Source organism: Zootermopsis nevadensis, unplaced genomic scaffold, assembly GCF_977971745.1.
Source record: "Zootermopsis nevadensis isolate Lab colony 2312 unplaced genomic scaffold, Znev_1.0 Znev_ptg000002l, whole genome shotgun sequence".
Lineage (NCBI taxonomy): Eukaryota > Metazoa > Arthropoda > Insecta > Blattodea > Termopsidae > Zootermopsis > Zootermopsis nevadensis.
Window position 1 is genome coordinate 16,104,004 of NW_028259134.1, and position 12,297 is coordinate 16,116,300.

Consider the following 12,297-nt stretch of genomic DNA (forward strand, 5'->3'; position numbering starts at 1 on the left):
TGGTGACATTCACCTAACATCAACAGAAGCCGACAATCTGCCACTGACTGATGCCTGTTATTTACAAGGAATAGAATGACTTGTGGGAAAAGAACTATTTATCAAGCAGGATGCATTTATTGTTATAACTACAATTGCCTGTATTACAATCTGCGTATACTTTCACAATTTAACCACTATTATGGGTATGTAATGACCTTTGTAAAAGAATTTGTCACTAGTATAGCACCATACACTCTTAATCTCAGTGTTAGATGGAGTTTTGTAACATGTTGGAAATATAAACTTGATAGATCTGATGCATATTTTTTGTTATATTGACTAATAAAATGAAGAACACTTAATTTGTTCTCTGATATTCTGAATATTTTAATTCTGAAACTATTGGTAAAATTTGATGTTTAATATTCTCAAACAATACTTAGAATGATCATGAAAATTAATATAACAAAATGAAACAAAATTAAATTTAACTCTGAATCAAATTCTAGTATTTCTTTTTATAAATAAAGAAACAAGAGTTTGCTATGAATAAGAAAATAATGTTTTCCTAAAAGCATAAGTTTTTATTCTTTCCATCTGTGTATTAGAAAGCTGTCACTACACAGATTTCTTAAAATAACCTAAAAATGTAGGATAATTTTTCATGTTTATAAACACAAGTCACATTCATTAATTGTTGGTGAGTTTGTATGTTATTACTGTAACTATACTACAAAATTATATAAGAAAAAATATCTCCAGAATTACAACTGTCACTACCAGTTAAATAATCGTATTTTGTTTAAGTACTGTGAAGTGAAAAGTTAAACTTAACTATGTATGTTATATTAAGTATTTCATATTTTAATTTTATATTTTGATATATTTCCTTAACATTACTAATTTAGACAAATATGTAAGAATATAAATGATAAAAACACTTTATAGTCTAGTAAGTATAGCAAAGACCACAAATCACCTGACCCCAAGCCAACACCAACTTATAAACTATATAAGAAATGATGCGAGTCATTTGAGAAATTTAAAAAGTAACATATCAGTTAATAGAATTAGATGCAGCAATAAATCAAGTATGATTTAATTACATTAGGTGCCTGATTCTCCAGTTTCACTCTGGCAAAGGAAGACTGTCATAAATTACAATATGCCTCAAAATATTATTCGCTAGATGCATGTTAAAAGTGCCGAGTAAACAAATGAAAAATCAGGTGCTAAAATAAGCATAGCAGACCAACTATGCTATGCTAATGAAGTTATGTAAATATTCAGAAATTATTCACAAAGACACAATGAAATAAAACAATTGGTCCCCAATAAAATCATACTTGTAATTCACATTCAGTCGCAATTTAAATTCTTTAATATTCATGTATGAGAACCTTGTATTAGTATTTCATACAATCAACCCAAAATACATCTCAGTAATAATAATGCAGTTATTCAGATATATATTAAACAAATGCTTTATCAAATGTGTGCAATATTTTGAGAGCATGGATCACACTGAATAATATGAAACTCACTGCGGTTTATCTTGAAATTTCCTATGTTCACCCTCACCATCACTCTGTTCTGAATTTCTACCAGCCAATCCTGATTTGACTGCCAGAGGCATCTAGCAGTAAATCACGAGACTTGGGTGAGAAATGGCCACTGAATTTTGCTTACGAAACATCTCGTATCATGCTCGTAAGGTTCTTTTACATGCCGTAAATCTACGACATGGGACCGCCGGCTTTACTTCCCCTCCAAAGGAAGTTGTGCTACGGATTTTTATCACCCTTAAAAATCCATCGACCTTGGCCGGGACTGAACCCGTGAACCTTGGGTCTAGCGGCGAGCACGCTAACCACTAGTCCAGTTAGTATTGTCATATTCTGTGATTCCTTACTTTTATTATTGGCAGTACGAAGACTGATTATCTCCTTCTGTTCATTATAAAAATGGTTATCACAGCATTTAGTCATATTATATGATAAACAGATAAAAATAATTATAAAAATATAATCTATATAATAACAGTATGGTAAAATGTTATTTTTTGTCGAAGTTATTTTTTTATTGTTTAATTTTACTATAATGTACAAAGTTGTGTATGTTATCAGATGAAAGCTTTCTATACTTTGAGCAGTCTCTTAGACCAGTGATATTCAACCTGGGGTACGCATACCCCTGGGGGTACGCGAAGACATCTTAGGGGGTACGTGAAATTTAAAAAAATTTATATATTATTTTATGATAAACACTGAATAATCAGTAATGTAATTTATTGAATTTATTGTAGTTGTAGATTATATACTATGTATAACTTGAATTATACACCAACAACTTTGGGGGTACAAAGTTAAAGAGAAATTATATCTGGGGATACGCGAACAAAAAAAGGTTGAATACCACTGTCTTAGACCACATCCCTATCTTAGTAAAAGCAACTTACAACAATCTCATATTTTCAATATTTTTTTCCAGCTATTTATTCGATTATATGTCAATTCAATAAACAAATTTTCATTGTTCAGTTAAACATTCAGTTCCTTGTACGTAACAAAGAATTGCTCTTGTACATATGACGTAATATTCATTTGTCTAAGACACCACAGGCATTTCATATCTATTTTGGCACACGAATTAGTACATAATTATTGCAATAGCCTTGTAGATACAAAACAAAAAATTCTATTGTGAGTCTTTGTTAAATTATTACTATTTTTATTATATTAGGACCAGAGGAATAATGTAATGTGTACAGGTTTTAATAAATGGTCATCATGTTAGTAAATCTCCATCAATGCTGAACTCAGCATTAAAATAACAGTAACTGAGTTCTGCAGAGGATCAAGTTTAATCCCTAGACAATCCATATTGGGATTTTTTGAAGTCAAAGTGGCACTAGGACAGGTTTTATAGTTAATCATCATTCTGTCAATGCTACATATTCATTTACCCTCCATCATCAAGAGCTATGAAGTAAAGCAGATTTTATAATAATTTAATTTATATTGTGACATTGCAAATGGCATCAATTTCAAATTAAAACATCTCAGGGTAATACCAAACCAATTTCTTTTATGGAAAACTTAACAAATTTTGTGCTTTTCTATAACAGATTCAGATATTTGCGTGAACTTATTCGCTAAGGTTCCTTAGAAGATTGTCCAGTATAATACTGTACCAATTTTTACTTCCTATATCCAAGGCTCTGTGCTCAGCATGAAAATCACTTGAAGCTTGCCTCACTATCAGCATCACCGAACCATCCCTGCTGCTGATAACTCTCCCTCACCGTGGTTGCAGTTCTAGTGTACAGGACCTGGGTGCCAGGTGAAGGGATGCCAGATGGCTGATGTTGGCTCACACTGCTCATTGCAGTGGAAGTGCGACTGCGGGCAGATCTTGGGGAGTGTTCGGGGCTGCTGAGGTCACCAGCATCCCAATGACGTCGGCCAGGTGCTACCCAGTGCTCCGTAAACTCAGATGCAGATCTAGCGAGAGAAGGCTGACTCACAGACCGAACTAAGCTCCCAGTCTCCATAACCCTTCCTCCATAATCTTCATCTTCAGATGCTGTTCCATGTCCTCCACCCATCAACAACAAATCGTCATCATCATAGAACCTTCGAGGACCTCCAGGCCCTGGGCGGTAATATGAGCTTGGCCCACTGGCATCACTTAAAGTGTCTGCCATGTCAGGGCGAGCAAAGTCAACCATAACTTCGGTCATAGAACGGACATCCATGTCTGAACGGAGACTGGACCGTGAAGTACGGCGAGATCGTGGTACTGGGTCAGTACCTGCTGGACCAGAACCTGGGGGTGGAACAACATCAGGAACAAGAGTTCGCACAGATGACCCACCATCTGAGTCATATTCATAAAGAGTGGGGAGTGAACTTCTTCTGCTCCTTGTGTCCCAGTCAGTCTTACGTCTGTAGCGGGAATTGGAGGGTCCTCCACGCTGGTCAAAAGAAGGCTTCTCAGATGGCGAAAGAACGCGAATAATTACATCCCATTTCTTCGGTTCAAAGAGTTTTTCGTATCGTTGATCTTTTCGGATTCGTTCATAGTCTTCACGTACTGTAGCTTCCGTGAGTAGGGTTCTCAAAGTCGATTCTGTGGTAATGATCTGACGCCACTTCTCACGGTCTTCGACTGTCAGAACAGCTTCTTCTCTAAAGACCTCGCTGGATGTTCCATGGGGCTGAAGTTCCTCTGTGGGTGGTGGATTTAGTACTCTGATAAGCACATCCCAATTAGGGATTGGCGGGTCTTGTGGCGGAACGTCGAGTGTACTCAGATAGTTACGTTCAATGTCCACTTGTGCGTGGTGATACTCTGCAGTGGGTGTTGTTGGGTAGCCAGATACAGATGATGATTCAGAGAAACTCTCCCAGTCTGGCCCAGGTTCACTGCCCTGTGTAGCTTCTTGAGTATTGGGTGCTGGGTAGTTTCGGATCACTACATCCCATTTGGGATTTGGTGGCGGCTGTGGCCTTGTGTGGTACTCGGTAACCTGCCTTCTGTGGCGTTCAATGTCTTCAATTGTGCGTTTCTCGGTGATGGTCCTCAGGAATACATCATCCACGACATGAGACGTGATCTCGGGGCGACGAGATACAACTACTGGTGGCTCCAGGAACTCAGTTGTGTTGATCTGTTCATCAATCTCGCTGGTATAGTGCGTGGATGGTACAATAGGTGGTGGTGGAGGTGGAGGTGGTGCAATGGTTGTGGTTGCCGGAGCATACCGCTTGTGGGAACTATCGACTATCTCAGACATTGACCGTGTGTCTGTCATCTCTGTATTGAGGCTTGCCAAGGAGCGTGCCGAGGTAATGGACATGCGTCTCTGAGGAGCATCGATGAAATCCTCTCCCTGGGACCAGTTATCATTGTCTGGAATTGATCTCTGTGACAACGTCTCTGCAGCATCACGAGTCTGGAGCTGTTCTTGTTGGCGGCGCAAGATGCGGGAATAGACAGGAGGAGTCTGAGCATATTTGGCTGGAGGAGGGGGTGGATGTAACTCTGGAACATAGGTAAATGTTGTAGTTGTTGGCTTGGGAATATCTTCAAATGATCGCTGGATCTCTTCCCGCTCCAAGATTGTTGTGAGGTTCCTAGCCTGAGTGCTTATTGTGCTCTCAACATCAGATGGTGGTGGTGTAGGTGATGGCGGGGGTGGGGGAGCTCTTTTAACCCGGACTGACACGTCAAACTTAGGTTCTGGTGGAGGTGCGACTACAGCAATGGGAGGTCTTGGTACTACACCTGCTACAGCTGTTGCAGCCGCCACTTCCGCTTCTGTATGTTGGCCGTAGCCTTCAGAGTAAAAACTTGATGTTGCCTCCTGGTGAATAAATGCCTTGTTGTCATATGATCCTGCTGAACTAACGGTACTTGGTCGACGTAGACTTCTGGTATCCACATCTTCCACCTCAGAATGTGCTGAGCTGGGAGACTCTGACGGGTAGTCACTTGGCAAGGTGTCTGAATGTTCACCTGGCATAATAAGGGCAGCTTCAGAACCTGAAGAACTACCAGTAGCCGTGGCTGCCGCGTGCGCTCGAGGAATCTTGAGGCCTTCAAACATTGAAATGTTACCCAGACTGGAACCAGACAGTTTGGTAATCTCGGAGCCAGTGCCTGTGGAAGAGAATGGGTGCCTCCTGACCACTGTGACTCTCCGCTTCTTGAGACAGATGTACGAGCACCCAAGACCCAGCAGCAGCAGCGACAGAAACAAGATGGCGCAGATGATGAGAAGAATATGAAAACCTTTCAGTGGTGGCTCTAAGACAGATGCAGGTGGAATTGGCTCCAAGCTGCAATTTGAAATGAAAAATTTACATTTGACTCTTAATTAAATTAAAATCAATTTTCTCAAATATACCTTCCAGCTAAAAAGATAAGTGTGAATTATAGTTTTTTTGATATTCAGCAACGGTTTGTTACAAATTATTACCAAAGAATAGGTGTGACGAATGTTCAAGCATTAGCAAAAGATATCGAAAGAAATAAACACTGGGAGCTGGTTAGAATTCACATTATGATGCTTTTAAAGGAAGATGCATACTCATGCCAGATTACAGGTTGCGGGTACAGATGTGTAAAACGTGACAGGTATTATAAGCAATGCTTGTGTAATTCTCATAAAAATTGCCTAGTTTATGAACCTCACATATGAAGATGGCTTTCTTCTGGGTTTTTTAGTTGATGAGTGCTCATCGCCCTGATGATGGAGACAACAAGGACGAAACGCTGGTAAAGTTCTACCAGATTACACGACGCAACAACCCAGAAGACAGCATCTTCGGATTCACCGCCGTGAAAACCTCAAATCCTATTTAACCTCACATATGATGACAAAATCGGGTAAACAGAGTCTGCTTATTATTCGAACTTAAAAAATTACAAGTGGTATAAAAATTTGGTACATGGCAAAAGAATTTTTTGTGAAATCTGTAGTATTACTAGCTTTTCAATAACAGATTTCTGTCTGCAATAAACAAACACGATACCCAATAAGGTATACAAAGTCACAAGGACGATATTCTTGTAAAATGTCTATACTCAGACTGGATTAGGGCCTTTTTCCATTCATGTTTTCATGTCATTAAAATACTAATTTGAATTTACATGTCCTTCATCTGTGTGTATTGCTCCTATCTTGTTCTAACATTTTAGTAGTTAATTACATTTTGGCATTTTAAAAGCACACTCAAAATCCCAATACTGAGGCCATATCAGCGCGTTGAGTGTGTAAAAGACTGTTAGCGGTTAGTAGAGGCTTACATGGATCTGGGAAGCCCTGCAGGTATTGGCGCAGTAGGCTGGGGATATCTGCAGATACTTGTGATCACCTCGTCACCGTCCACCTCGAGACCCGGGTGGAAACGCATGACGATGTTGTTAGTGAACACGCGGGTAGGGTCCTATGAAAACACAGAGGTTAGTAAATGAGAGCACTCACATGGGAAGGGGCGCCAGTGGGGGAGGTGCCACGGGGGGAGGGTAGCGACACACGATGGTGATGATTTCGTCGCCATCCATCTCAAGTCCTGGGTGGAACCGCACCACAACATTGTTCGTGAACACCCTCTGAGGATCCTGTTGGAACAGAGCAGATCGCAGATCATGAGCCCACACCGTACATCATTCAGGCACACATAGGAACACATTTTATTTACTTATTTATTTATTTAATGTTTGTCATCAGACGCCCCAATGATAAAGACAGAGATTGTAGCTGAAACGTCGGAGAGTTTTAACCATTTGCCAGGGCTGGTAGCCCGAGAGATTTTGTTACAGTGTCAGAAAGGGTGGGAATAAAATCTGGATTGTTTCAAACCGAAGACCTCTTGCATGGAAACCCAGCGTCTTACACCTAGGCTATTAGGTACACGTGTAGGCTTTATTCTTATAAATCGAAATTACTTAAAGTTTCTAAGACGTAATAAGTGCCATTTGCTGTTGTTCATATCCTTTATTTGTTATCTGCTTGAATTTAATTAAAGTTGTCTTCTGTAAGTTGGTGGATAAATGGGTGGATGCATACAAATTGCTGCGAAACCCGGCTGTCACGTAGAATGTGTTTCTACAGATAAAACAAAATAAATACAAATGTATGATATTACTGGATAAACACGTTTCTGAAGAACTGGAAACCAAGATAAATATTTCTGTGTGTGTTCCAGAAGAATGTTCCCTAGGTACCATAACAAGAATAAGACAACGTTTTCTGCCCACCTGCTTAGTGCCACATCCTTTCAATGGTAACTCCAAATTATAGTTGATGCCTCCTTTGCCAGCCACTTGGCAGGCGCTGTTACGGTCAAAATCCGCGTAGGCTATCCCGAAAAAGGGTTCTTTAAATTTGAGTTCCACCTGCATGGAGCCTGCCCCGCAGTTGAGGGTCGCCTTCGTCCTGTTCAGAAATATGACAGACGACAAGTCATCCAGTTTGGTCACTTTTCCGTCTAGAGTGGCTGAGTCTGGTAAACCTTCGCCGGTGTAGGCCACGTCATTGGCGTGGCTTGCATAGTTAGACTGGGATAGGGCGTCTGGAATTGCCAGGCACAACAGTCCCACCGTCGCGACGACGGACGTCCACCTGGACAACATCTGCAACAAGTGTTAACCATTTCAATCTTGGAGTCTGATTCATCAAATGGATGAAGTGGGAAATTTAGGATCTGCGTAACTAGGAACGTAATTATGTACGACACACGGCGCCTAATATTGTTAAGGTAGTGAAATCGAATACCATGATATGCTGGACCTGTAGTCTGAGTACAGAAAAATAAATCACTTAATTTATTAGTCAATTATAGACATTCTCCAGAAATTTTTAATTTATAGTTTTATTTTTGTGCAAATAAGACCAAATTAAATAGAATTGCTAATAAAAATTTTCCGATAAATCTTAATGTGTGCTTTCAATACCAAAACTTATTTTCGGTGATAAAACATGCACACAGTCAGAAAAGACCCTCTCTTTATGTGCTCGCATATACATACGGTGAGAAGAACACACAGTAAAAGCCATTTTATTTGAACAAACAGTGGCGTGGAACAATGCCTTTTAAGGAAGACCTAGTCGTCGCTCTCTGGAGGTCATCCATGAACGTGTAAGATATTTCTGCATACGCTACTATCTCCGTGAAAGGACGTGCAGTGGGCGTGAAAACCCGTTGGATTTCCTTTTTATACTTTTTTCATTACATATGCATAAGCATCTCTTGAATATGTGTGCATTATGCGTGGATGTCCTTGCATGGCGGTTTACAATGACTGCTTTGGCAAGACGTGATGTGTGTCCGCCCCAAAGAACAGGTTTTCAGAAAGTCGCTTTCTACAGACAGTGTTCGACTGCTCTTGGACAGTTAAGCAAGCTTCTCCCTATGTTCTGGAGATTTAATCTTCAGACCATCACGACGATACCACAAGCGTTTGATCATTCATTTTTTATTCGTTCTTTTTCTGAAAAATAAATAAAATGAACGCGTCGTGGGGAGGTCATCCTTCCATCGGTCTGTTCGCGTCTTTCATTCCCAAAAACACTGAAAGGATTGGAATTTAAAATATCCTGGAATCTACAATAAAAATTGTCTGAATAATTACATTTTTGTAACAGATGAATGCAAACAACTGTAAAATGAAGCTCATAATTTTCATGTGGTGTATTCTTTGTTTGTTGCTGTTGTTGTTTGTATGACAGCAACAACAAATTCTGCAAATAAGAGACCTTCTGGTGAAGCTAACAGTGGCTTAGACGGTAAATAAGTACAAACTCGAAGAGTAGCCACAAAAACAAAAAATAATATATACTACAGCGAGTTAAAGCGGAATATTATTATAATTTTGGGGAAAGCATAGCCTTGGCCACCCCTGTTTATTACTGAAGACTCGCACTACATTTCACGCCTTGTGATTTCGCACACTTTTCAAATGTCTAACAGCATCAGCGATCCTAGACGGAACAATTCCGTTATATGGTCCCTCGTGAATTATGTCTGTTGATTCAACATGACCCTTCCCCCTGTACCATCTCTTTCAAAAACTTTTCCCAATGATTTTACAGCGTCTTTTATACCGCTATGTTTGAGAAACAGACACAAGGCAGACAGTAAACTTTATCCCCAGTGCAGGTCATCAAAGTTAGCCCAGTTTTGTATTCCAGAAAAGAACGCGGCAATAAAGATAAACCTGTAATATATATCAAAAGCGTCAGTTCTAGAAGTGAAGGAAACTAGTGGAGAAATCAAATGCAGGGTTCAGGTGTGAAAAGAAACGCCTGGATGTAAATGTTAAAGCATATAAAGACGCTCTGTGGGTGGCAGACACTTTGCTTTCAACGTGCCAGCTAGAGGCAGGTCTTTATAAAAGAGATGATTCTGAATTTTGTTCAGAGCTTCTGAAGTCCGTGTTTTACAATGGATATCAGGAGATTTATAAGAGCATGGATAAGTACATACCTGTTCAACTTTAGAACTACTCACATCCCTATTAGAACGTATCAAGCCTGTAACCAGACTACGTAAAACAGTGAAATGGCATGCACTTGAAAATGACTTCTGGGTTGTTGCACCTTGTAGTGAGGTAGAAGTTTTCCGACGTTTCAGAGGTCCTTCCTGCCTCCATCATCAGGGCCCTGATAATGGAGGCAGTATCACGACCCAACAACCCAGAAAACAGCCATCTTCATTACTCACCTCCATGACAATCTGAATATCTCACAAATTATTTCGTTCTTTTCACGAATTTTTAAATTAACATGATTTCATTGAGGTTTAGTCCGGAGATTCTGAGTTTATAGACAATCATGAAATATACCCTGAAGTATTCTGCTTGGTAATTTATAACAGCTGTATCAGACATAATCTACATTAATCTCGCTATAATAATCTTGTGTTCAAAATATGAAAGCCTGTTCTAGTTATCTGAAGGTCGGCTGCTTGCCAAAGTGGTCCGCAACGCTTATGTAAATTACCTTTCACTTACATTGGACTGGACATTACAACAGACATTTACAAGTCGAAGTCCTGTGTTAAAAGACGAAGTCAGACACTTTTAATGGGGAAATAAACATTTAAGTTTATATTCAAAAATCTATTTAATAACATTAGTAATCAACTCCACAGAGCCGAATTCTTCTTGAGAAGTTAACAGTACGTTCAGTTAGTCAAGAAACATCCCGCCGTTTATGAAATCAATAGGGCCATTACCATGTTCACAAGAGCCTGCATCCGCTTGCTACACTGAACGAGATGAATCCAATCCCTCCAACATCATTTCCCTACAATTCATTTTAGTATTATTCTCCCATCAACGCTTACATTGTCAAAGTGACCTTTTAACACCAGGATTTCCAACAAAAATGTTGTACACATTTCCCATCTCCAACATGCGTGCTACATGCCTCCTGTCACTTAATCTCTCTTCGATACAAATATTCTTCCAAGCACCTTTCTCACAAACATCCTCATTGTGTTCTTCCATTAACATGACATACAAAATTTCACACTCACACAAAACAATACAATATTACTAGCTCCGTCTATACAGTTTTGTTGCTGATTTTGTTGGAAATGCAATACTTTTCTATGCACTAAAGAAAAAATTGATGACGGGTGATATTATCAACAATATATGGCCTCGCCGCTGGGCGTAATTTTTCCATCCTTTGACTAGGGCCTTTTCTTTTGGATCAATTACTATGCCAAGAATGTACTTCGCACTTGTTTGATCGCGTATCATGAATGTGTAGCTTTAGAAACTAAGACCAGTAACAATGCAGTAGCTTAAAAACACAAGCTCATGGCAAAAAGAAACAAAGTCTGTGTGAAGCATTAACAATTCTGACGTTCCCGTACCCTTTGTTCGCCATGTAGTCCCCCGCATAATTCAACAGTGTTTATCGCTTCTTTAGATTAATCTTAAACATGACTCTGCAATGTTGTGGATCTTCATGAAGCATTGTGCAGTCAATTGTTTAGCATTCGGCCTCTAATGTATAATGCAAGATGTATGAAAAACGGAATTAGAAAAGACAATAGATACAAAAGTAAATAAATAAATAGATTAACATAGGATTTGAGACTTTCGCAGCGAGTACAATCAATAAAATCTTCTTGGGCAATCAGCCGCGTTAACTGGTTACCGTAGTAAACCGACGTTTCGGGAACCAACTGTCCCCACCACCAGTTAACTCGGTTGATTTCCCGAGAAGATTTTATCAAATAGATTAATCTTCATAATGCCAAGATCGATTGTACACAAATTTAAAAATGCAATTACAAGAATTCGCGCCGTTCATGTGATGAAATTCGGAATACCAACGGGTCAAACTTCAAAGGTTTTAAATTATAATGCTTAATCTGCTCTTGGAGCATTCTGTATGGTAGGTTTTAAGGGAGTAACGTGATACGGAGTCATTCTTAAAAATTTGATATTCAGGTGGTATAGTATCTGAACTATTTTATGAAAACCGCAGCTCCGTTATCGTGTTCACAGCCCACACGTTATGTCTCAAAGATACATTTCAATACTACCCTCCTATCTAGATCTGGGTCTTCCAGGTGGCCTCTTTCACTCAGGGTATCCTGCTAAAAAATCTTATGCTTTTCCAAGTCCCATAGCCGTGCCCCTTCCACTCTCTTCCTTGATGTAATCACCTTAACAGTACCAGATGAAGAGTACAAAATACGAAGCCCATTACGTAAATGTGTCTTTAGTTACTTCGGGGTATTATAATATATAAATATTTTTAACAGCCTGTTCTAAAATTCTGTTCCT

General features: G+C 39.4%; 1 protein-coding gene across 3 annotated transcripts in view; it reads right to left on the minus strand.

Moving 5' to 3' along the window:
- Positions 1-97: 97 nt before the first annotated feature.
- Positions 98-12,297, minus strand: part of pot (zona pellucida domain protein papillote) — a 51,113-nt gene continuing 38,913 nt past the window's right edge. For all 3 annotated transcript variants that reach the window (XM_087351086.1, XM_087351090.1, XM_087351077.1), the window contains 3 exons: positions 7,750-8,124; positions 6,974-7,110; positions 98-5,825 (listed from right to left, as the gene is read on the minus strand). In XM_087351086.1, coding sequence (XP_087207212.1) covers positions 3,221-5,825; positions 6,974-7,110; positions 7,750-8,124 — 3,117 coding nt within the window. In that variant the 3' untranslated portion in view covers positions 98-3,220. The remainder of the gene's footprint in view (positions 5,826-6,973; positions 7,111-7,749; positions 8,125-12,297) is intronic.